The 25,000-nt window shown below is 38.9% G+C and overlaps 3 protein-coding genes across 3 annotated transcripts; all 3 read left to right on the top strand.

The window, feature by feature from the left end:
* The first annotated feature begins 10,634 nt into the window (after positions 1-10,634).
* On the top strand, positions 10,635-11,626 carry LOC146511111 (cystatin-B-like). Its single transcript, XM_085173027.1, has 2 exons — positions 10,635-11,075; positions 11,165-11,626. Exons 1-2 carry the CDS (start codon positions 11,007-11,009, stop codon positions 11,282-11,284), a joined length of 189 nt encoding a protein of 62 aa, XP_085029153.1. The 5' UTR covers positions 10,635-11,006; the 3' UTR covers positions 11,285-11,626.
* Positions 11,627-11,872: 246 nt separating this feature from the next.
* LOC146511110 (uncharacterized) lies at positions 11,873-14,442 on the top strand. The gene has a single exon (XM_085172954.1). The coding sequence runs from the start codon at positions 12,123-12,125 to the stop codon at positions 14,127-14,129; it is 2,007 nt and encodes a 668-aa protein (XP_085029080.1). The 5' UTR covers positions 11,873-12,122; the 3' UTR covers positions 14,130-14,442.
* Positions 14,443-22,180: 7,738 nt separating this feature from the next.
* On the top strand, positions 22,181-24,176 carry LOC146511109 (cystatin-B-like). Its single transcript, XM_085173021.1, has 3 exons — positions 22,181-22,401; positions 22,481-22,582; positions 23,433-24,176. Exons 1-3 carry the CDS (start codon positions 22,261-22,263, stop codon positions 23,559-23,561), a joined length of 372 nt encoding a protein of 123 aa, XP_085029147.1. The 5' UTR covers positions 22,181-22,260; the 3' UTR covers positions 23,562-24,176.
* Positions 24,177-25,000: the final 824 nt, after the last annotated feature.

The raw sequence follows: 25,000 nt of genomic DNA, 5'->3' as shown, positions 1-25,000 counted from the left end.
AAATGGTTTCCCCATGTAATGGTCTGCTAGAGGATGTAGAGAGCCATACCAAGCCCACTTGATACATGCTGATTAATCTATCACGCGTATCAGTGGCTCATGGTTGCTTATAGCCTATGTCTGAACTTGAGCACAGAGGCAGAGCATCATTCAATCCTTGAATCCCATCATTCAAGGATGACAAACTCCACTTTATCTGCATCAAGACAGCTCATAACTTTTTAACAGTCTCTCCTGATGGTCTCATATCATCTGCTCTGATCAATAACCATACACTATAATTACAATGTAGACCACAGCTCAAAGGTCTGAGGTGAATTAGAAATGTCTTGTTTTCTGAATAGACTCAAATTTGGTTTCAGATTGAATCACAGCAATTAATCAGAAGTGTAAATAATCATATAAATGCTTAATATTAACACTGATCACAAATCATGAATGATTTTTAATAGAATATCTACAGAGGTGTTCAGAGACCCATTTTCAGCAATAATCCCTCCTGTGTTCAGTGGTACATTGTCTTATCTAATGCAAGCTTAACACATTAAAAGCCTAACTTATCACTCAAAACAGATTTTAAGACATTTTAGCACAAACTCAAACTATTGTGGGGATTAAAGAAACAATAAATGTGTCTGGATCATCCCAGTTTCTGTTTTTAACCCCATTAAACCAAGTTTACATTTTCCTCTAAAGGGGCTGCAACACCCAGCTGCACAAAACCTTCACTTTTCCAACAGTTTCACTCTTTGAATATTTTTTATTTCTTACAATCAGAATTTTCCAATAGATTTGTAGAAGAAAATTATTTTTCTTTCATGCATCACCAACTGAACCTTTTATGTAAACGTTTCAAGTTTCAGCCTAACCTCATTGAATTTTGCTTAGCAAAGTACGTTTCAACTCTAATAATTAGTAAGAGTATATTTCTTATCACCAGAGGTGAAGGGAGCCACCAGGCTGAAGAAGGAGTCCTATCGGGCTTGGTTAGCCTGTGAGACTCCGGAGGCAACCGACAGGTATCGACAGGCCAAGCGGAATGCGGCTCGGGCAGTGGCTGAAGCAAAAACTCGGGTGTGGGAGGAGTTCGGAGAGGCCATGGAAAAAGACTTTCGGACTGCCTCGAAGAGATTCTGCCAAACCGTCAGGCGTCTCAGGAGGGGAAAGCGGTGCTCTACCTGCACTGTGTATAGTGCTGGCGGAGCACTGCTGACATCAACTGAGAAAATTGTCAGGCGGTGGAAGGAATACTTGAAGGACCTCCTTAATCCCACTGACACGTCTTCCGAGGAGGAGGCAGAGTCTGGGGATGAGGGGAATGACCCGCCAATTTCCGGGGGCAAGGTCACTGAGGCAGTTAAACAACTCCTTGGTGGCATAGCACCTGGTGTTGATGAGGTCCGCCCCGAGTTCCTGAAGGCTCTGGACGTTGTAGGGCTGTCCTGGTTGACACGCCTCTACAATGTTGCGTGGAGATCAGGGGCAGTACCCCTGGACTGGCAGACCGGGGTGGTGGTCCCCATCTTTAAGAAGGGAGACCGGAGGGTGTGTTCCAACTACAGGGGGATCACACTCCTAGGCCTCCCTGTGAAAGTCTATGCCAGGGTTCTGGAAAGGAGAGTTTGTCTGCTAGTCGAACCTCAGATACAGGAGGAACAATGCGGTCTTCGTCCTGGTCGCGGAACACTGGACCAGCTCTTTATCCTCTCAAGGATACTTGAGGGTGCATGGGAGTTTGCCCAACCAGTCTACATGTGTTTTGTGGACTTGGAGAAGGCATTCGACCGTGTCCCTCGGGGTGTCCTGTGGGAGGTGTTGCGGGAGTATGGGGTGTCTGGCCCATTGCTACGGGCCATTCGATCCCTATACAACCGTTGCAAGAGCTTGGTTCGCATTGCTGGCAATAAGTCGGACTCGTTCCCGGTGGGTGATGGGCTCCGCCAGGGCTGCCCTTTGTCACCGGTTCTGTTCATAATTTTTATGGACAGGATTTCTAGGCGCAGCCAAGTGGCGGAGAGCTTTCACTTTGGTGGCCTCAGAATCTCATCTCTGCTTTTTGCGGATGATGTGGTTTTGTTGGCTTCATCGGGTGAAGGCCTCCAGCTCGCACTGGAACGGTTCGCAGCCGAGTGTGAAGCAGCGGGAATGAGGATCAGCACCTCCAAATCTGAGGCCATGGTTATCAGCCGGAAAAGGGTGGAGTGCCCACTCCGGGTCGGGGATGAGTTCCTGCCCCAAGTGGAGGAGTTCAAGTATCTCGGGTCTTGTTGGCGAGTGATGGGAGAAGGGAGACGGAGATCGATAGATGGATTGGGGCTGCAGCTGCAGTAAGGCGGACGCTGCACCGGTCCGTCGTGGTGAAGAGGGAGCTGAGTGTAAAAGCGAAGCTCTCAATTTACCGGTCGATCTACGTCCCTACCCTCACCTATGGCCACGAGCTGTGGGTAGTGACCGAAAGGACGAGATCGCGGATACAAGCAGCAGAAATGAGCTTCCTCCAAAGGGTGGCTGGCCTCTCCCTTAGAGATAGGATGAGAGGTTTGGCCATCCGGGAGGGGCTCAGAGTAGAGCCGCTGCTGCTCCACATCGAAAGGAGCCAGCTGAGGTGGTTCGGGCATCTGACAAGGATGCCTCCTGGGCGCTTCCTGGGTGAGGTGTTCCAGGCATGTCCCACCGGGAGGAGGCCCCGGGGCAGACCCAGGACACGCTGGAGAGATTATATCTCTCGACTGGCCTGGGAACACCTTGGTGTTCCCCCGGATAAGCTGGAGGAGGTGGCTGGGGAGAGGGAGGTCTGGGCCTCTCTGCTTAGGCTGCTACCCCCGTGACCCGGCCTCAGATAAAGCGGATGAAGATGGATGGATGGATATTTCTTATCATCTATTGGTCATCTCACCTGATAAACTTCAATGAACATTATAACACAGGAGTGATTGTCTCTAAAAATGGGCTCCTGCACGCTTGCAGACATTTTTCCATCACAACTTATGGATGATGAATGATTTGATTAAAGCTGTGAAAACATTACTGATAACCTTCATGTGATATTACATTAAAGCCAATTTTTTATTAAAATCAGTGACTTTTCTACCTGACCTCTGACCTTTGAGCAGAAGTGTGTACTGTATGTTTGTATGTAACTGTATCTGACCTGGATTTTATCACCAGTTTCAAATACGAATTTTCTTTAAAGTCTGTCTTTAAATACAAATGAAGTTCAACTTTAGCAAGGCTGATGGTAAACTGGCCCTAACAAGTCCACTTTATTGCGTGCTCATTGACTTTCTCCTATCAGAGCTGTTTAAAAAGCCCACTTGATACATGCTGATTAATCTATCACGCGTATCAGTGGCTCATGGTTGCTTAAAGCCTATGTCTGAACTTGAGCACAGAGGCAGAGCATCATTCAATCCTTGAATCCCATCATTCAAGGATGACAAACTCCACTTTCTCTGCATTAAGACAGCTCATAACTTTTTAACAGTGTCTCTCTGTCCTCATACTTTTATATATTCTTCTGTAATAGATAACTATACGCTATCATTGCAATCTACACTACAGCTCAAAAGTTTGAAGTCAATTTTCACCTGGTTTATAACCATGTGATCAGTTCACACATCAGTGTCTTAAAAACGCTCATTTTTTAGCTGTGTCTATCATCAAAAATTAAGTTGATTGCAAACTCTCCCTAACAAGTTCACTTTATTGCGTGCTCATCAATCTCCTCTCCAGCTCAAAAGTTTGATGTCAGTTAGAAACGTCTTTTCTCTTAAAAAAAACAAGATTCTTTTCATATTTTGTAAATTAGTTGTGAATGCAAATAAATATTATTGCTTAAAACTTGCATTGATCACCAATTAGGATTTATGTTTGATAAAATATTAACTGGTGTATGGATTACAACAATAATAGCGAGTGTGTAGATTATATTTCCTATCCTCAGTTTATCACATTAAATCTCAGCCTACTGGTGACCCAGCATTTTTCCAAATACAACCGCGCTTACCAACATCATTTTTTCAAGTAATATAAAAATCAATTTTATTTATTACCTTTTTAAACATCTGATTTTTCTTTCTAATGTCATTAAAACAAGTTTGCACATTTGTATAACAACAGATCTTTTAAGCTTTCAGTTTATTTCTCAGTGTGACACATAGATTTGTTTTCGTCTCTTTCAATAAGAAAGTCAAATCTTCAAACCCTAAAGCAATCTTTGTTTCTTTCAATCATTCCAATATTTTTCATCTCCTGTTAATTGCAGTTAACCAGAGCTTAGCTACTCTGATCTACAGTGATTTTGGGGGTGTGGATTTGTTTTTCACAGGTGCAGAGCCTTTTTCTACAAAATTACGAACAAACTGCATTTTTTTAAATTACCATTAACATTAATGTAAACTGACAAGTAACTCAACATGTGACACAGTGATCAGTAGAGAAGAAAGAAAATAACCCATTTCAACATTTCTAGTTCAGATCAAAATTATTGTTCTGATTAAGGAAACAGTAAATTTGACCACATTATTGTCCTGATCCTCCAATTTTCCCTTTCCAATGTGACTAAATAAAATTCAACTTTTTTTTTTTTTTAAATAAAAGCAGATGCACACCCAGATATTTCTTACAGTAAGAATCCTCCAACAACCTTTCAAAAGAAACATTTTTTGTCTTTCCTCAATTTTGAGAGCAACTGAACCCACAAACCTGAAACTCGAGACCCCAAACTAACCAAATGTAATGTTTCCTTAATCAGCACAGTAATTTTAACTCTTTGTGTGTTATGTTTACTCACAGTTTTGATGCTTGCTTCTTCGACTTGATCCATGATTAGCTCTCCACCATCGCTCTGCTGTTTTCTCTCTCCTCATGCTTCTCCTTCATGCGTCCTGTCCTCAGATATAATCCAACCTGCCTCCTTGTTTCCTCCTTGACTTGTATTTGCAAAATATCCAGTTAAATTAAGAGAAATCCATAAAAAGTTTTCCTGCTTCAAAAGCTCTTCCAGTTGCCTGTCTTCTTGTCCTCCTTTAAATGTGCATTTTTCTACACTTGTATTTATTTGACTTCATATTGCCATGACAACAGAGCACAGAGCATCATGGTAGATTAAGGCAGGTGGTTCTGTCCTCTGCAGAAATGCTGGTGTTCCATAGTGATGTAAAAGTATGTTAATAATCTTTAAACAGACACTCACTGAACCTGTAAGAGCAGGAATTTAACTACAAACCCTCACAGTCCCCATCAGTATCATTCAATCTGCTCTGCAGCAATGGTCACAGTGGCTGCTTTAAGTACGTTTGCCCCATAGAAATCCACTGATGTTCAGTGAGTCCCTTTGATACATATTTAGACCTTCATAATTTTCAAGGTGCATGAGTGTTATATCTCCATCTCATCCTAAACATTGCACCAACACGTAAAATACATACGTCCTCAAGATTTTGATTTGTTTAATTTTAATTTAAACTTGTTTTATTCTGAATAAATGTGTGAGATGGCCCTCAGGCCTCTAAATCCACGTCCAGGTTTGGGTGACTACTTGGATTAGGGGAGTATTATTTAGAGCAATGTTTGTCACTTTGGTTAATTGCTCAACTCAGGCCGTTTTTGTTCGGTCTTTTTCTAACTGAACTTTCACATTTAACATGCTAACTGAAGCCTGTAGAGTCTGAGATGTAGCTCTTTTGTTTTCTGTATTGTACAGTCTGACTTAGGGGTGAATTTGCTGGGATTGGTGACTGTGTTGCATGTTTTGAATAATCTTAAACTGATAGTGAATGAAAAATACTATAAAAAGCTGCTGTGGTTTTAATTTTCCAAGAGAGGTAATACACATAATGCAGAGACTAGCGCACGGGGGATATCCAAATTCTAGGAAGGCAGCCTGCTGCTGTACACAGGTGGATTCTTCTCAGTCATAGTTCTTAACAACTTGACTGTTTTCTCAAACCACACAAAGAGCGCTGTTCCCATTCTGGGAAGTCTACTCATTGGTGTAGGCAGCTCTTCAAATTCCTGAACATCCTCAGTCTTCAACACACTACAAGCATTTCATCTCTCTTGACTCCAGGTTCATGTTGGTGGACCCAGTTACCTTCATCTGGACCTCATTCAAGCCCCTCCATTTAACGGAGAAGAGATTAAGCTGATTAAAGTGGAGGAAAACCACACCAAAGATGATCCAATCAACACTTTCTGATCTGATCACACTTCAGCTGCTCAATGCGACCAAACAGCTGTTCATGGGGGAAAACAGTACTATTCTGTTAACATCAAATAATTCAATGCAATAACATTTAAACAGTGTGTTGCTTTAAATCCACAATTATTGAGAGTAATACGCACTGTACAGTTGAATGAACATTTTTTTAAATGACAAATAAAGCATCGTAAAATATTTTGTAGATTGTTGATTCCTTGAGTCATGAAGTCGTATTTCTCATAGACAATGTGAATTCATGGTTTTATTGACATGAAGTAAATGTCATTGGTGGGAGAAAAAGTTGATATTTAATTAAACCTGAAAAGTGCAGAAAAACTCTTGGTGGATTTTACATCAAAAACATTGATTCTTCAAAGTTTATATTTTCATATTAGGTCATGAATAATCTGAAAAAGAGAAGACACCCATGCCTCTCATTACAGAAGCATAAACATGACACAGACAAAAAGAGCACATGTAGCATATTTTTATTTATGGTGCAATGTTGCAGAGTGCAAAGATGTTGAAAAAAAATATGAAAAAAATAAGTAGTTACTATATAGAGAGTATATACATGAGGATTACAGTGCCCTGTAGCGCTCTGTTGGACTGCTTTGATGTTAGTGTCTATATTAGATGATTGGACGCTGCTGAGTAAGGTGAGCAGGGATAATGGAGATGGGCTCCTCCTGAAGTCTGCTCTAGTTATCAAATTGTCCTGGATGCATTTATTGATTCAGTTTCTTTATACACTCGCAAACAATTTCCACCTGCTTACACAGGTGATATAAAATACATCGAAGCATTGCGGTTCGCAACGTTTTCCATGCACTGTTTTATCTGAGAGAACAAATGATAAGGACGTTGTTTCCAATGTTTCACTGGAAAGTTTCATCACACTCTTTTGTTCTTTGAAAGTGTGAAAGTACTGCTCTCCCACAACTTCCTTACACATGGAAATTCACCAGAAACGACTTCAGTTGTTCTGCAGTTACAGGACTTGAATACATCTGCGAGACAGAGTGTGAGAGCATGTAAAGGAGGGTAACAATAATTTACTGCAAGTTTGATTTTGATTGATTATATTCTTGTTCGTGGAATGACAATCCCAGTACCTTCAGTAAATGTTTATGATTTCTCTGCAAGTCTTTTAACATACAGCACAATGCTTTTATTTTTAACTGACTGTATTCATCATCTGTGTGGTTTGGTCAAAGAAAATTTGAGAATTTATGTTCATAAAAGTAAGAAGGGTTTCAAGAAATATCTGCATCAGCCTAAAAATGTTTGAAAACACAGCTCACAGGAGTAAATATATTTGCTTGCTTTATTTCTGATGGTGGAAATTTTAGAAAAAAAATCTACTTAAGTGTTTTAAGAGGAGGAAGATTCAGCTTTTATTAAACCAACAACAATTAATACCATTAATACCCGTTTGTGATCAGGTGGGGCCCTCCAGTGGAAATGAAACAAACTGCAAGTACTGGACTGCTGGAGCTTGTGTGATCACTCTGCTGACAGCAGGCTGCGACAGACCGCTGCAGTGCTTCTGTTTATTCAGTCGGGAAACAGTGATAGAACGTGTCAGCCATGACACCAGGATCAGTCACACGTTCTCCGTGAAATAGAAGTTTTGGTCCTTTCCTTGTTGAGAGATCTTTACATCTCTGATAATCAGAGAAAATGATCAGATCAAGGCAGAAGCACTAAAAAGTAAAATACCAACGTACGTAGTGAATACAGCTCCTGTTGTTAAGCAAGTACAACAGATCACGTTTAACAAAGACGACTTAGTTTGGAGGATTGGCGATTTCTTATAAGGTACACTTGAGGCTGATGGAAGTGTTGTTCTTTTTGCTGGTACTTGGTACCAAATCAAATTTTTGGACAGACAGATTTTTGACACTGTGTAAAAAGTTAAGGAATGATCAAAGCTTGTAGATCTCATCCTGAGGGATGGACTGATGAAGACTCGTCCAAAATGTCACAGTAATCCATCAACCCAGCAGTTGTTGAACCAATTCCTGATGAAGACAGTGCATAGTAAACATTTGAATTCAATACATGTAAAAAGGACGTCTAAGGTCAACAAATGATTTCAAACTCAGACAACCATTTGACTCCTTTTTTTTAAAAAAACTCTTTTTGTACAATAATTTCTGGAAAAAGTACTTTCATTTGTCTTGATGCATTCTCAATCATCCAGGAAAATAAATCTCCAAAAGTTGATTCTGTTCATCTGGACGTAGCGTTTTCTGGGAGCCTTCATCCAATTTGAATGTGGATACCCTCAAATGAAAGATGAGAGTCTACACATTGTGTCTATAATATAACTATAATATTGTTCAGTAAGAAGTTGAGAATTATTTGAACCAAAAACTTCAAATTTGGATTCATCTCTCCATAAGACCTGTGGCCACTGATATTCAGTGCAGTTCTTGTGTAACTTTACATATTTCAGCTTTCCTTGAAAATGGTAAACGGTAGATGGACCGACTGTGTCAGGGTTTTCTCTAGATATTTTTTTTCATTTCTGAAGGGCAATGTTTTCAGATACAGTTAATCCGTTGTAGGTTGTTTTTTGTTTTGTTGTTGTTGTTGTTTTTTCTTTAGGTCTGCCACTCACTTGTTGTTCAGTTTCTTCATTTTTTTAAGAGCTGTAGTTTATACTAAGTTATACCAGCTTTTTGGCTAACAGCTCATTGGAAATCACCTTCTGGTGCAAAAATATTGATTTATGTATGTCAAACAGTGCTTTTTTGTCATTTTTCATAGATTTAACAAAATAAATGGGAACAAATTATTTATTTCTGGAACAAGCTGCAAATAACAAAGTGCCTAAAGATAAGTTAACTGGTTCCTCTCTTGAGTTAGTTTTTCTTTTTTTAAATGCGCGAATGATTAATATGTCAGTGTAAATTGCCCTAACAAATAAAACCATTCCACTGAAACTGCTCAGGCACAAGGACTGGTCTGAAAATAAGTGGAAAAACAGCCAGAGTTCAAAGAAAATTTTGAAAGAAGGAAGTCCTAGAAGTAGGTCTGGCTCCTTGGAAGCAAATTATAAAGAAATGAGGATAGTCTGAGACTTTTGCACAGTACTGTACTTTCAGTTGAATCAGTTGAACTAGCAACTGAATTTGCAACAGGGAGATGTGAGCACTTAGAAGACTTAGTCAGAAGCCTGCAGACATCCCAAGATTTTTTTTTTTTTTTTAAAGACAAGTGAACAATGAATTACAATAATTCAGACATGATGAAATAAAGGCATGAATAACAGTAATTCTGAGCATGACACACTAAAGTGCGACTTGGAAATATTTCTTGAGTGATAAAAGCAAGAGAGCTCAGAGATTTAACATTAACACTCAAAGTAACAGCAGAAGGGGTTTAATGTTAGAGTTGCCCTGATTCCTGTACGCACCAGAACCATTGTGGTACCTGTTCAATAACGAACCCAACACCTGACCTAGCTGGTCGAGCAAGTGGACACAACATAGATCATGTGCAATTACAACACAATCCATAATCCATACACCTCTGCAAAAGAACAGTGGACTCTCAAAGCACTGGATAACCATTCAGAGTGATTCCGGGATTAATAGTTAAAGGACACAGAGACAACTTTTCTTTTTGTTTGTTTGTTTGTTTAAGGGGTTATTCAGCCTTTTGCTGAATTGTTTTCAGTTTTTTACATTTTTTTGTTCTTTGTAATTTATCTTTGGTCAACCTTATATTTTAACACTGTAATGGTGTTAACGGAAATGTAAATAATTTTGTTGGGTTAAAACAACATAAGAAATGGTTGAAATCTAAGGGTGAACTAGACCAAGATTAAATTAAATCTTGGGCCTAAAGAACTAAACTTGATTTAAAATAACACAGTGTTAATTCAAATAGATTAAAGTATAAACTCGAACTTAGACCTTGAAATAAATAAAACAATAACCTAGGTTGAAAATAACATCCTTTTAAAGCCAAATAAAAGGTTTTGAGATAAATAGGATAAATTAACAGAAATTACTGAACTAAAAAGGGAAAGGAAATATCTTGTTTTCCTTAAATGTGGTGTGGAATGTTTTATGTAATGTGTGTCAACTGTCTATTCTCTGTTTTTACAAAATAATAAGCCAGCAATTTAAACTTATTTTCTGGTCTGGGGTCTTTATTACAAGCTACACTCATTACTACACTAGTAGTCAAACCTAACTGGTCCTAGTGTACTCTAACGACTCCAGAAGTGTTTTCTTGAACGTATGTGAGGTAAAGAGACCCCCTGGTTAAAAAAACAAACAAAACAACCTAGGTAACTGGGTAAAATCTAATTCTACAGCCTTAAACAACAAATAGTAGAAATAAAATAATGTCTGAACCACAGAGAGCAGTCTCCACTCTTGCTTTTGGGAGCTGTGGTTGGTTCAGGTGTCAGACGTAGGATAACCGGAAAGGAAGAGCTGAAAGCAGTTTTTTAGGCCATGATTCATATGTGACCCTCTCCAAACATTACAATCACAGCTCACATCCTGTATTTTCACTTCCCGGCAGACTCGAGAGAATGCAGGAAAAAGGGAATTGTCTAAAAATTTTTGTATTTAAGAGACGTTTAAGAGATGTATCCTATAAACACAAAATCAGACTCCCTCTCTCTCTCTTTCTGTGTGTGTGTTTTTTACATGACCTTTTACAAATACCGGCCCTCTAATCACCCCATGACTCGCTGACTCACTGAAGCCCCATAAAAACAGGCTCTGCATGTGCTTATTCACTATTTGCTTGTTTTTCACCACCAAAGAAATTTGTCAAAATGCCGATGTGTGGAGGGCTGACCGAGGAAAAGGAGGCTGATGAAGAAGTTCAGAAGATCTGTGATGCAGTGAGTAGAAAAGAGAGATTTTACACTCACAACTTTATGCACACACGGGGCCTGTGCTTTATGTTGATGCTATTGTCATTTTTATTTAGATGAAGCCTCTCGCAGAGCAGAAAGCCGAGAGAAACTTCAAGGTATACATTGCACAGAGCTACAAAACACAGGTCGTAGCTGGGACCAACTACTTCATTAAGGTAATGTTTGTAATGTAAGCAGTGAGCACAGTGGCAACTTTACAAATCTCTTCAATATAAAAACATATCATCAATAAGAGCATTGATGGTAGAGAATCTGATCTCTCAGGGGAAACTAAAGCGATGATCACTGGATTTTTTTTTCAGCTACACTGAAGCTTCTACACTCTGCGCTTATGTGGTTTTATATTTATGCAGAGGCTCATACAAAACTTTTAGACTTTTTAGCCTGAAATGTTACTTATCACTGCAAAATTTGAGAGAAACCTGCAAAATAAAATGGAAATTCATGTGCACTTCATACTGTTTCAGCCATGAACAGAACTCAACAAATGTTCTGTTTGTGAGCCAACGTGCACTCTATATATATTCCAAAAAAGGAAAATTATCCAAATTTTTTATGAATATTTGAAGCATGAAAAGCAAAAACCATCAAAGCTTACAGGAGGATGGGAAAAGGCAAAACTTCACCCACTCTTTTACTCAACCTGTGGTGAGCTGCAAACATAAAGCTGCTAAAAGTAAGCAAAAAGCAAACAAATTATCCTCATTCAAAAGTCATGTAACAACCTCATTGGCTTACGGAATGTTGATGTTATTTAAAAAAAAATTCATACAAAAATATGACCTCATTCAAAAATGTCATGTGACAACCTCATTGGCTTATGGAATTCTGATGTCACAGGCTTCTAAAGCTTTGATCCTTTGATCCTCATGAATCCTTAAGTAGGGGTGAGGATGTACAACTTTTAGTCCGTTATTTGCAGCACTTGTGTTAGCAGCATTCAAACGTTCACCAGTAAAGCATTTTCAAACATTTGGATCCTTTTCGTACTCACTGTATACAGACTCCAACATGTCTCAGAAACAGCAAGAAAGACAAGAAGTTGACCCCAGCTCTATTCCATGGTATGAGTCCCTAGACCCTTATATCAGCTCTCTTCCTTGGGATGAACAGGTAGAATTAGAGGAAAAGCGATTGGAAGAAATGGAAAAAGAAAATCTCATGAACAGAGAGAAGATTAAGATCCTGACGGAAGAAAATGAGAGAAAGAGCGCTGAATTAGAAAAATTATCCTACCAGCTTCAGGAAAGGGAAGGTATAATTGAGGAGAAACAAAGGGATCTCCAAGATAAGAACAATCAGGAGCTCCAAGAAAAGCTTGATGAAGCTTTGGAAAAAATTAAAGATCTGCTCCAAAATGAGAAAAAAGAGAGCATTAAAGGGGACAAAATGCTCAAGAAGAATCAAGAGCTCCAAGAAAAGCTTGATGGAGCTCTGGAAAAAAATAAAGATCTGCTCCAAAAGGAGAAAAAAGAGAGCATTAAAGGGGATAAAATGCTCAAGAAGAATCAGGAGCTCCAAGAAAAGCTTGACGAAGCTCTGGAAAAAAATAAAGATCTGCTCCAAAAGGAGAAAAAAGAGAACATAAAACAGGAAAACATGCTCAAGAAGAATCAGGAGCTCCAAGAGAAGCTTGACGAAGCTCTGGAAAAACTGAAAGAAATCCACCAAGAAGAGAAACAACAGTCCACACAGCAGAGCGACCTGCAGAGCAAACTCCAAGCCATGGAGGAAAAATACAAAGCGCTGCAGGTGAAGCATGACAAAACTCTGCACAAAAATCAACAGTTGCTTCAAGACAAGAAGCAAATGGAAATGAAACTGAAAGAAATGGACTCCAATGTTGACAAGATGGAGGAAAAACACAGATTGCTCCAAATCAGGCTCGATAAAACAGTGCACAGAAATAAAGAGTTCATTCAAGAGAGAGAGGAACAAGAAATGCTCGAGAAAGAAACGGATTCCAAGCTTGAAGTCTTGGAGGAAGAACTGAAAATGCTGCAAATGACTCTTGAGAAAACACTGCTCAAAAATAAAGAGATGCTTCATGAGAAAGACCAACAGAAAATACATCAGGAAGAAATGGATTGCAAGCTGAGGAACATCGAGAAACACAATGAAGGCTTGCAAGTAATTCTTGATGAAGCTCTGGAGAGAAATAAAGAGTTCCTCCAAGACAAGAAACAAGAGCCCATAGAGCAGAGAGACCTGCAGAGCAAACTCCAAGCCATGGAGGAAAAATACAAAGCTCTGCAGGTGAAGCATGACAAAACTCTGCACAAAAATCAACAGTTGCTTCAAAACAAGAAGCAAATGGAAATGAAACAGAAGGAAATGGACTCCAAGCTTGACGAGATGGAGGAAAAACACAGATTGCTCCAAATCAGGCTTGATAAAAAAGTGCACGGAAATAATGAGCTGCTTCAAGAAAAAGACCAACAGAAAATACAACAGGAAGAAGAAAAACTTGTTCTCCAGAGGAAAAATGAAGAACTCCAAGAATTGTATAATGAAACGAAGTACAAAACAACTGTACTGGAAGGAGAAAAGAAAAAACTGGAAAATCAATGCTCAGCGATGCAGAGTAGCATCAATGAAATGCTGAGAAAAAATACAGAACTTGAAGAACTTTCTAAGACCTTGAAGCACAAAACCACTGAAATCCAGGTGCAAAAGCAAGAACAACAGAAAACACATAAAGACCTGCAGTGTAGACTTCAAGATATCCAGAAGAGAAACCAGCAGCTGGAAGACATGCACACAGATGTGCACAAGGCAAAGCAAATAGAGGAGGCAACAGTTAAAGAACTGAAAGACCATCTTAAAGAAAAACAAGAACAATTAGAAGACATGGTGAAAAGATGCAACAAACTTGAGAAAGAAAACACAGAAACAATGGATGAGCTGAGAACCCTCATCATTGAGAAAAAGGTGCTCGTGGAAGAGTATCTGAAAAAGAAGAAAAAACGCTTCTTCTGGTTCTGGAGGAGAGACACTGCTGCTTCTCACCTGATGTAACCTCGTCTTCCTCCACCTCTATTCCATCTTCATTTCCCCCCTTCCCCTTCCCCTCCCTCCTTTTTCTTTTTTCACCCTCACCCCCCCGACCAGTCCCGGCAGTTGACTGCCCCCTCCTGAGCCTGGTTCTGCCATAGGTTTCTCCTTTAGGTTTCTTTCGCTTTAAAAGGAGTTTTTCCTATCCACTGTCGCCTGGTGCTTGCTCAGAGGGGATTGTTGGGCTTTTCTCTCCTCTTTCTTTTCTTCTTTCTTTCCCCCCTTTTCCCCCTTCTACCTTTTCCTTTACCCAATAAACACAATTGGCCACATTTTACATGTGTTTGAAAAATGTCTTCATTCAACAATAATTGATCTTAGGCATAAAAACAAGAAATGGGTAATAGCTGCATGTGTGTTTGTGTATGTGCATAATATACATACTTGTATCCCAGAAGGAATTAATACTAGATGGGTAGAGACAGGTTTTAAAGACTAGAAATGAAAACATGTGAGTCCTATAATCTAAGCTTGTTTAACCAATAGGTGATGTTACATTTTAAATTAGGCACTTCATTACAGGACTGCCATTGTACCGAGGTACATTAAATAACATGAAAATGGATTTCTCGTGCCGCAGGTGACCTCGCTGTGAAGCTATTAACTTGTTGAATAATTTAGTTATTTAGTTATATAAAGTTATTTCTCACCACAGAGGGGAGGGAAATTCAGAAAGTCAAAAAAAATTTAAACTTGTAAACATTACAACTCATTCAACGTGCCAACAAGGCATCAAGGAAATAAAGACATCTCAGTATCAGCTCTCTTCATGTCGTCTACTGACAGCAAAATGAGCACAATTCTATGGTTTTCTTGGCTTTTGGCATCTATTCGTCAGCTGAAGGTTTATACATCATTATAATCAGGACAGCCAGACTGGGAGACAGATCCGATATTCTCAGTCAATGATGAAAATCAAGCTTTTTTAGTTCCATCATATTAAAGCAATTTACATTTTCATTTCCATTTGTCCTGACAGGAAATAGCAGACAATACCACATTTTGTTTAAACATGGGATGAATGCTATGCAGTTTAATATCTGAGCTGATATCGTGCTACAAAACAACAAAAATCATTCCTATTTTCACACGTGAAGTCAAAACTTTCTGGGAAGTTGAGTATATTGGATCTTTAATGGTAGAAACAGATGTTTTAGACTTCTAGAGACTGACAGATGTTAGTTTAAATCAAATCGGAATCCGAAGTGCTTATCTGTCTAGTTGTGGTCTGCACAGATGTCAGGTTTTTAAAACTAATTAAAGGGCAATAGTGTGATATTTTGTATTTATTTATTTCCTTTTCTTTGTCCTTCTTTAAGAAATTTGTATTGAAATAACAACAAGAGCAAGGGCCTTTATGTTGGGTCTGTGTTTCCACAAGCCCCGCTAGTTTAGAGACTTATGCATCATGAAGAAAACAAGACAGTCAGTGATCGATCGATTTACTTGCAAGGGAGGCCTCGTCGGTGTCTACCACAGAATGACCCCAACAACGGCCTCTGCTTGCTGCCTTTTATTGGGAAAACAGTTCACACAATACACATCACAGCAAAGCAACGCCCACATGGTTCTAAGACAAGGCACCACGTATGTGTATGTGTAAACATCTGTATGCATGTGAGAATGTGTGTGTGTGTTTGAGTGTATCTCTCTGTGTGCGTGACTTCCAACTGTTTCTAGCAACATCCTTAGTCATAAAATGCCAATCTCCCCCACACCCAATGTATGGTTCAATTATATTGGTTCACCATGAACAACACAGTGAAGCCATAAAAAGGGCAGGAAGCTTACCAAACATCAAACAACCCTTCACAAGGATGTGCTTGTGATAAAACACTACAGCCCCCCCAGAACCTCAAGAGGCTGGGGAGGGGAACAAAGGAATTCCTTTCATCACAGAGTTGAAACAATGTAGAGATGGTTAGCATAAAAATGACAACATTAACAATTCACTTTAACACTTTATTTTGTTCTGATGAAACTCACTTTACTATACTTGACATAATTCTTTTTTATTTATACAGATTTATACAGAGTCTTTGATTTGATTTATTTTATGCTGTGTTTTACTTGCATCTTTGAAAGAGTGAATGTAAACACAAAAAACTATTTTATTTTATGTGCTGGAATGTGCAGAAAACAGGTTTAAATGTTAAACAAATTTCTTCCAGTCAGAGAATGTTGCATATGATTTCATTTTTGCTTGATGCATAAAGTTAAAAGATTAAAACGAATAAAACTAGTTTTAAAAAAAGACTTTTTCATTTGATTACATTTTGTATGATGGATTATGCAGAAAAAGTAGAATAGGGCTGAAAGATCTTTCGCTTTATCACCTATTCAGGTTGTAAATCGTGTGTTTTTTAAAGTAACTTAGTAACTAATTGCTTTTGAAAATAAGAAATCAGTAACAGGATTACTTTTGGGGGATATAATCAGTAATTAGTTACTGATTACTTTTTTCAAGTAACTTGACCAACACTGATGCCAACTACTCACTAAGTGGTGGAAAAAGTTTGGTTTGGTTTAGTTTTGCTTTCATCTTTGCTTTTGCGCCCTCCTGGGTCGCATTGTCTAATCAGCCTCTTGTGCATTTGTAATCCTGCCTTTCCCTCTGCTTTGCCTCACAAACAGCACGCACACCTGACTTGACTGCAGGATAAAATAAATACGGTCAGTATAAAAAGAAAAGCAGCAGAGAGAAGAAAACATTTAAAGTCCTCCACCATGCAAAGATTTATCAGTAAAACCTGGATTTTGGCAGCGTTTGGGAAAACAATTCATCCAAAATGAAGTATTAAGAATCAGTTTCTTATCCTGGTAAAAGGGAGAAAGGATGGACTATAACAGAGGAGGTGAAAAAGCAGAGATTTATATAGAACAAAAACGACACTGGAGTTTTATATCAGGAGGTGTGAAAAAGTGATGTAGGTTTGAAAGATGTGAAGAAAAGAGAAAAGAGAAGGGCAAAGAAGTCATCAGAGGGCAGTACAGCAGGAAAAGATATGGACAGAGAGCTTCCCTGTAGTCACATCTGAGAGGGTGAAATAACCAGAAAAGTAAAAAAGGTGAGAAAATAATGAGCTAAAAAAGAGAGCTGCAAAGGATATGAGAGAGAAATGCTGTAAGCATGTCTCCAGGCTCTGAATTGAAGGATTTTAGCACACAATGCTTTGTGTTTTCAAATTCACAAAATCATATTTTACGTTCTTGTAGCAATAACCATGTGAGGCTGAAGTTTAAATACTTTTCTTCGTCCCGTGTGCAAGAGTCAATTATAGCATCATTTGGAGAGTTATATTTCATTTAGCATGTTATCCTTTTTAAATGTATATCTGAAGGTGACCTAAAATAAAGCTCAGTTCAGTCAGAGAGTCTTTTATTGATTGAAATCTACTTTTCCAGCTTTTAGGAGATAACTGAAAGTACACATGAAAGGTGCTCAGTAGGTTGTCAGCATTATTTTATTAACAATTTTGAACATTAGTTTATCTTGTTACTGACACTTGTCTTTTTTAATTACATCAGTGTGAATTTTGTGGTTTGTTTTGTTCGACAAAGTATTGAGTCAGGTGTTGTACTTAGTTTTTCATAGGACAGTACAGAGTTCAGTGAAAAGTTTCTTTTCCACGTGAGCTAGAGCTAAAGCAAATAATGTCAGGCTCAGATATGTTTTAAAAAGTGAATAAATAATATTATACAATAGTTAGGATGAACTGTAGCATGTAAACAGTTGATGGTAGACTTTAAATATTTGACTTTTATTTGATGTTTATTATGTTTACCATATAGATCAGACATACTTTATCATTTGAATGACAAACTAAAAAAAAGATAAGAAAGAAGTTCTGTGTCAGACTAAAAGAGTTGACTTTAGACTTAACTTGCTGTCATCTGATCTTCAAGCTTACTGTATACCCATGAGGGTGGTATTTATGTTTTTAATTGCATTAAAAAAAACAACAAAAATAAATAAATCCCCACCAAAATATCACACAGTACTCTTTATTGCCCTTAATGATATAAGCAGTAAATGACACTATAAACTGAGTTGATCTTACTTACTGGATATAATATGTTTTGGTCATGAGTCATGCTCTGAGTGTGTGCACCCTGACGGCTCCACTCTGTCAGTCATTAAGCCTGGGAATGCTGGGCACCCCGTGGCTGGAATAAGAGAGCTGCACACTGAAGTGGGAAATGTCAGATATAGGCTGGTGGTGAGGAAAGTCCAGGACTGCCAGTGTGTGTTCAGATACCTGTAAGTATATTGATTACTGCAGTGTGTGTTATTGATGGTAAGAGTTCTGGTGATGTTGACTATGAACGCAACTGCATCTTGTATTTATTTAATCAGTGTTTTGCAGTTATCTTGTAAATGTGAAAGCATTGTGACATGTACAGCATTTTGGATGAAGTCGCTGCTTTTTGGACGGCCTCAGTGCTGCGTGTGTTTAATGTATTTACCTCCATAGTGCTGCGTGCACCAGAATAGTTGCAGCTGTCAACCTTACGGTAAGTTGGTGGCAGAGCAGTGGGGAAGGCTAAATTAACTGTGTGTGTGTAGATTATATAAATGAACATATAAATTATATAAACTGTATAATCTTTTAATCAATTAATGTATTATTTTAAAATTCCCCTCTTGCCCCTGCAGACTGTCTATCCTTCCAGCTCAGGTCTTCCACCAGAGGCCTGGGATCTTGAGGGTCCTGTGCAGTATCCTGCTGTTCAGGACAGAGATCTCGGATGTTGTTCCAGGATTTCCTGGTGCCACTCGCCTAGCTTGGGAGTCACTGCACCTAGTGCTCCAGTTACCACTGGGACCACTGTTACCTTCACCCTCCACATCTTCTCTGAGCCCTTGGTACTTTTCAAGCTTCTCGTGTTCCTAGTTGTTACATGATATAATCTCGATATCTTTCTACAAAGGGACAAACTCTGCAAAAGCTGTCCTATCGATGCATCAATCAGCATCAATCTCCTTTTTGTTTTGTTTTTTTAATTTTTACATCTACCATTTCCAGCTCCAAATGTTAACTAGAAAAGTGTAATAATTAGGCAGCGCACCCTGAAACTCACTTAAAAACATGTGAAGAGAAGATTTTCCCCAGAAAAAACAAAACAAAACAACAAGAACTAGGGAACAGTAAAATCCAATCTCTACAGCCTTAAACACCAAATGATAGTAATAAAATAATATCTAAACCACAGAGAGGAGTGTACACTAGAGCAGGGGTGTCAAACTCCAGGCCTCGAGGGCCGGTGTCCTGCAAATTTTAAATATCATCCTGGGTCAACACACCTGAAACACCTGATTAGTTCATTACCAGGCTTCTGGAGAACGTCAAGACATGTTGAGGAGGTAATTTAGCTATTTAAATCAGCTGTGATGGATCAAGGACACATCAAAAACCTGCAGGACACCGGCCCTTAAGGCCTGGAGTTTGACACTTGTTCACTAAAGGTAGGTGGATCAATACCAACTCTCGTATTGGTATCCGATCGATACTAGCTCATTAGGATCAATACCTTGTTTCTATCCCCTTAAGTTCAGTAGGTATAATTGTATTAAATAAAATTTTTGGAGATTTAGAAAGGCTGAGGTTCAGGTGTTAGAAGTACTGATGGGCAGATGAAGCTTCATGAAGCACTGAAGCTTTTCATCCAATTGGTTCACCCCTGTGCAAAGCTTCTTGAAGCTTCATTTGCTCTAGTAGGACACCTACTGGACGTAAAAATATTAGTTGGCATGAATTTGAAGAGTGTGGCCTTTTGCACACAGCCTGTAAATGTCAACAACAAAAGGAGTGTGTAAAACATCTATATTGTAGTGGTGGCAGTATACTGTGTATATTTATGCTGGCAGTATGGAAAATGATCATTTGGAAATGCTTAAAATGGAAATGATCATTTACTGTGAGGTGAGGTGTGGTTGGGGTGTGGACAGTGGTTGTGCTTTTGTAACGTTGAGGCATGGACAGCTACACACTGAGACCTCAGTCCTGCCTGTTCACATTTTATTCTGAAAAAACTAAATTTTCACTGCTTTTATGACCTTTTTAGTGGGGAGAACATTGAAAACATTTAATGATTTAACAAATCTTTTAAATCCTTTGTCCTCCACAATGCTAAATGGCTGGGAGTCCTCAATCACCATGCTAACCAGGTCTTCATCTATTTGAGATTGTTCTCCTGAGGAAAGACAACACAAACAAAGCACAAATATAAATATCACACGCGTAACTTATTACAGTTGTATAATATTGTTATATCATTTAGTAACATGACTGCATGCTATATTATCATGGCATTTGATGGCTCACCTGGTCTTGCTCCACAAGCGGTGTTCCCCTTATTCTCATGCAAAGCTCTGTAGTGCCTAAGCATGGATGAGGTGTTGTTGTTATATCCCAGCTCCCTGGCACATAGCAAACACTTCACCTTGTACAAAAGTAAAGCTGCTTAACATAAATTGTATTGCACCATCAGTATTATGAAAATACATCTTCTGTAGAAATTTACATGCCTTGTTGGGAGGAATTTAATCACAATGTTCCCACACAGGGGAGGACATCCTCCTCTTCTTAGCTGGCTCCTTTCTCTCCTCACTCTCATAAACCTCCAAACTCTCTCCAAACTCTCACTAACCGCAACTCTCCATCAAACACCCACATTTTGAATGAAGTCTGAGGGGTTTATATCGCTGTCATAGCTCGCGGCAAAGTTCGAACCACTTCCTGAACCAGTCACGTGGTACAGCCGGGCAGCGAGGCTTCGGACGTCATCATTTTCAGCTCCTCCCATAAATGAAGCAAGCCTCGATACGCGCATCGCGGAAACGCCCCCTCCATTACGCGACACGAGCTTTGAAGCCTCGATACAGAACGTCACATCACCAGTGTTGCCAACTTAGCGACTTTGTCGCTATATTTAGCGAGTTTTCAGACCCCCTAGCAACTTTTTTTCTAAAAAAAAAAGTCGCTAAAAAAGACGTGAAAGCGCATATGGCTTTTACTTTCAACAAGCAGGGGGTGCTGTAACGCAGTCAGTTCTTCTTTTACTCTTTTACTCTTATGCTGTTTTGTGGATCACAAGGTTTAAAACTACTTATAAACACACACACACAGAGTAACTCCACCAGAGTGCCTATTTCGGGTCACTTTTGCCGGTCCAAGCCCGGGTAAAGGAGCAGGGTTGGAATTGTGACATTAAAAAACAATAATTGCTAAAATAAATTTAATTTGTAGTTCTAAATAAATTCTAACTGCATTTAGGACGTTTTTTACTCACTTTATGTGTCTTCCACGATGTTATTTCTCTCTCCAACAACATAGGTTACAATTACATTAGCATGACCAATTATGCAAATTAGGTGAAGACGTCATTTGGCGACTTCTAGCGACTTTTAGGACAACCAATAGCGATTTTCCTTACTGAGGAGTTGGCAACACTGCACATCACTAGTCTGAAGTAGGATAACCGGAAAGGAAGTGCTGAAAGCAGTACTTTATGGAACGCCAGGACTGCCATAATGAATTAATTAAATACACCATTAAATAATTAATTAAATGTGTCAATAATTAATTAAAATGTGAAATACATAAATAATTAATTAAATGTGTCAATAATTAATTAATTACATGTGTCATAACTATTTATTTAATTAATTATTTCCCATTTTAATTAATTATTGACACATTTAATTAATTATTTAATGGTGTATTTAATTAATTCATTATGGCAGTCCTGGCGTTCCATAGTACTTGGGCTGACATTCGTGTGTGATCCTTTCCAATATTTCAATCACAGCTCACACCCTGTATTTTCACTTCCCGGCAGACATGAGAGTATTTTGTCATACGCCTCGACAAAACCCACACATGCGGTAAAAATGTGGGCAAAAGTTATTATTTTCTTGTGCTAGTCTAAGTGTGCTTGTTTTGTTTTTGATTTTTACCACCCCTTTGTTCTTCAGCTGATGGTACGGTCCAAAATGCGAAGTCATATGATATGTTTTTTCTTTTTTCTTTTTACATGATAGTTTACAAATACCGTACCAACAAACACCCCTCTTCCTCTGCGCTGGTCCACAATGCAGAGTCTTGTGAATTGGCGTGTGTTTATTAGCTTTTTGGTCATTTTTTACCAACAAAATGTTGTTGAAGTGGAAATGTGCGGGGGGCTGACCGAGGTGAAGCAGGCTGATGAAGCAGTTCAGAAGATCTGTGATGCAGTGAGTAGAAACGGGAGATTTTACACTTGCACACATATGGCCTGTGCTTCATATTGATGTTGCTGTCATTGTTATTCAGATGAAGCCTCTTGCAGAGCAGAAAACCGGGAGAAACTTCGAGGTTTTCACTGCAAAGAACTACAAAACACAGCTTGTAGCTGGGACCAACTACTTCATTAAGGTAATGTTTGTAATGCAAGCAGTGAGCAGTGGCAACACTACAAAGCTCTGAGATCTTGCATGCAATAAAATATAATTAAAAAGAGCATTGATTGATATTGTGCTCTGTCAGGTGTAAACTAAAGCAATGATCAGTGGGGTTTTTTCAGTTACTATCTCTTCACATATGTAGTGATTTTACAAGAAGGTGTGGGCAAACCTTTAACTGTTATTGATTTTTCTAGCATCATAGCTGAGGCTTTCAATGTTGTTTCCAAACAAATTTCACAAATTCCACACAAAGTGCACCTCACACTCCTGGTGTGGCACAGGACGAGCAGTTCCGGTTTTTCCAGTTCTTGTGAATGATCGCTTGTCACACACAACGCGCACTAGGGGCAGGGGTGTCTAACTCCAGGCCTCGAGGGCTGGTGTCCTGCAGGTTTTAGATATCACCCCATTTCAACACACCTGAATCAAATGATTAGTTCATTACCAGGCTTCTGGAGAACTTCAAGACATGTTGAGGAGGTAATTTAGCCATTTAAATCAGCTGTGATGGATCAAGGACACACTTAAAACCTGCAGGACACCGGCCCTCGAGGCCTGGAGTTCAACACCTGTGCACTAGAGCTTAAATAAAGAAGCATAAGCACATATTTACTTCATAAACTCTGTCAGCCATGAACAGAGCTCAACAGATGTTCTATTTGTGAACACTACAACAATCAGGCACTCTATATATGAAGATGTGGATTCTCCTTTTCCACATGTTAGCATGTTGTTTGGCCCACAGCTGTGGCTTACATTGATAAAATGATCAGGATTACTTCTATGTGCACATCAAGCATCTCCTTTAACTTTCCTTGCAGGTCTATGTGGGAGGAAACGAATATGTTCACCTCCGTGTTTATGAGAAACTCCCGGCTTATGGAGGAACGCTTGAGCTGACTGATCTGCAGCACCCCAAGACTCAGAATGACAGTATTGAGTACTTCTAATGGGACAATGAACCAGTGAAAGCATCAGTGCCTACAGCCTGTCCTCTCAATGTAATCCATAAATAACCTGCCTCTTCATGAGGGGAAAGCTTTCCTTGTTTACATATAATAACCAACTACAGGTAATGGAAGGCAAAGTGAATCAGTTGAATATGAGGTTTTAATACGAGCTGATTATTCAAACCACAGCAGAAAAATAGTCCTTTCATGTTGTGGGTTTTTTGTTTTTTTTTGAAGACCTATTTCTGGAATGTTTTACAAAAATTAAAAACTCTGCAATTTAAAAACATTTGCAGACTTTGCACATTAATGTGGTTCAGGTCTGCTTACTTATCAAAGAGGAGTGAAACGAGTGTGACTGTGTATGTGGGACCCATATGTGAACAGAGTGTGTTTAAAGTGTAATTTATGTCGCATAGCTGTATAAACTTGGTCAGTTTTGGATGATGTAACAGAATTAATCATGAAGGTCTGATAACCTGATTTTGAGTTCTTTAATATCATTTCAAAGGGTGTAATTAAAAAAAACAAAACAAAACAGTATTTCATTTGCTAAGGTATTTGTGACCAGATTTGAATTAAAAGATGTGCTGTGTACAGGGTGGGCCATTTATATGGAAACACCGTGATAAAATGGGACTGGTTGGTGATATTAAAGTCCTGTTTGTGGCACATTAGTATATGTGAGGGGGCAAATTCCTAAAGATGGGTGGTGACCATGGTGGCCATTTAGAAGTCGGCCATCTTGGATGGGACTTTCTTGGGAAAGTGTTCCTGTTCACAGCTCAGGCTTTTTAATGTGAAGCCAATTACACCCATGCTGGTCAACGCTCGGTTACCTGTTATGTAAAAGTACAGTACTGTGCAAAAGTCTCAGACTATGCTCATTTCTTTATATTTTGCTTCCAGACTTACTTCAAGTCTTCCTCCTTTTAAAGTTTTTCTTTGAACTGTTTTTTCCACAAATTTTCAGACCAGTCCTTGTGCCTGAGCAGTTTCAGAGGAATGGTTTTGTTTGTTAGGGCAATTAACGCTGACATATTAATCATTCGAGCATAAAAAACCCCCACCTAACCCAAGAGAGGAACTAGTTAATTTATCTCTAGGTACTTTTTTACGTGCAGCCTGTTCCAGAAATAAATAAAAAAAAAGTTCCCATTTCTTTTGTTAAATGTATGAAAAATGACAAGAAAAGCACCATTTGACAAATATAAAATAGTATTTTTGCACCAGAAGGTGATTTCCAATGAGCTGTTAGCCAAGATGCTGGTATAACTTGGTATGATCTGCAGTTCTTAAAAAGATTAGGAAACTGAACAACAAGTGAAGGACAGAAATGAAGTGGCAGACCTAAAGAACACAAACAACACAACAAAACAAAAAAAGAACAGCCTACAACAGATTAACTGTATCTGAAAGTCATGTTCTTCAGAAATGGG

This window comes from Neolamprologus multifasciatus, chromosome 9 (assembly GCF_963576455.1).
Source record: "Neolamprologus multifasciatus chromosome 9, fNeoMul1.2, whole genome shotgun sequence".
NCBI classification, from domain to species: Eukaryota; Metazoa; Chordata; class Actinopteri; order Cichliformes; family Cichlidae; genus Neolamprologus; species Neolamprologus multifasciatus.
This window is presented reverse-complemented; position numbering and strand designations above follow the sequence as displayed.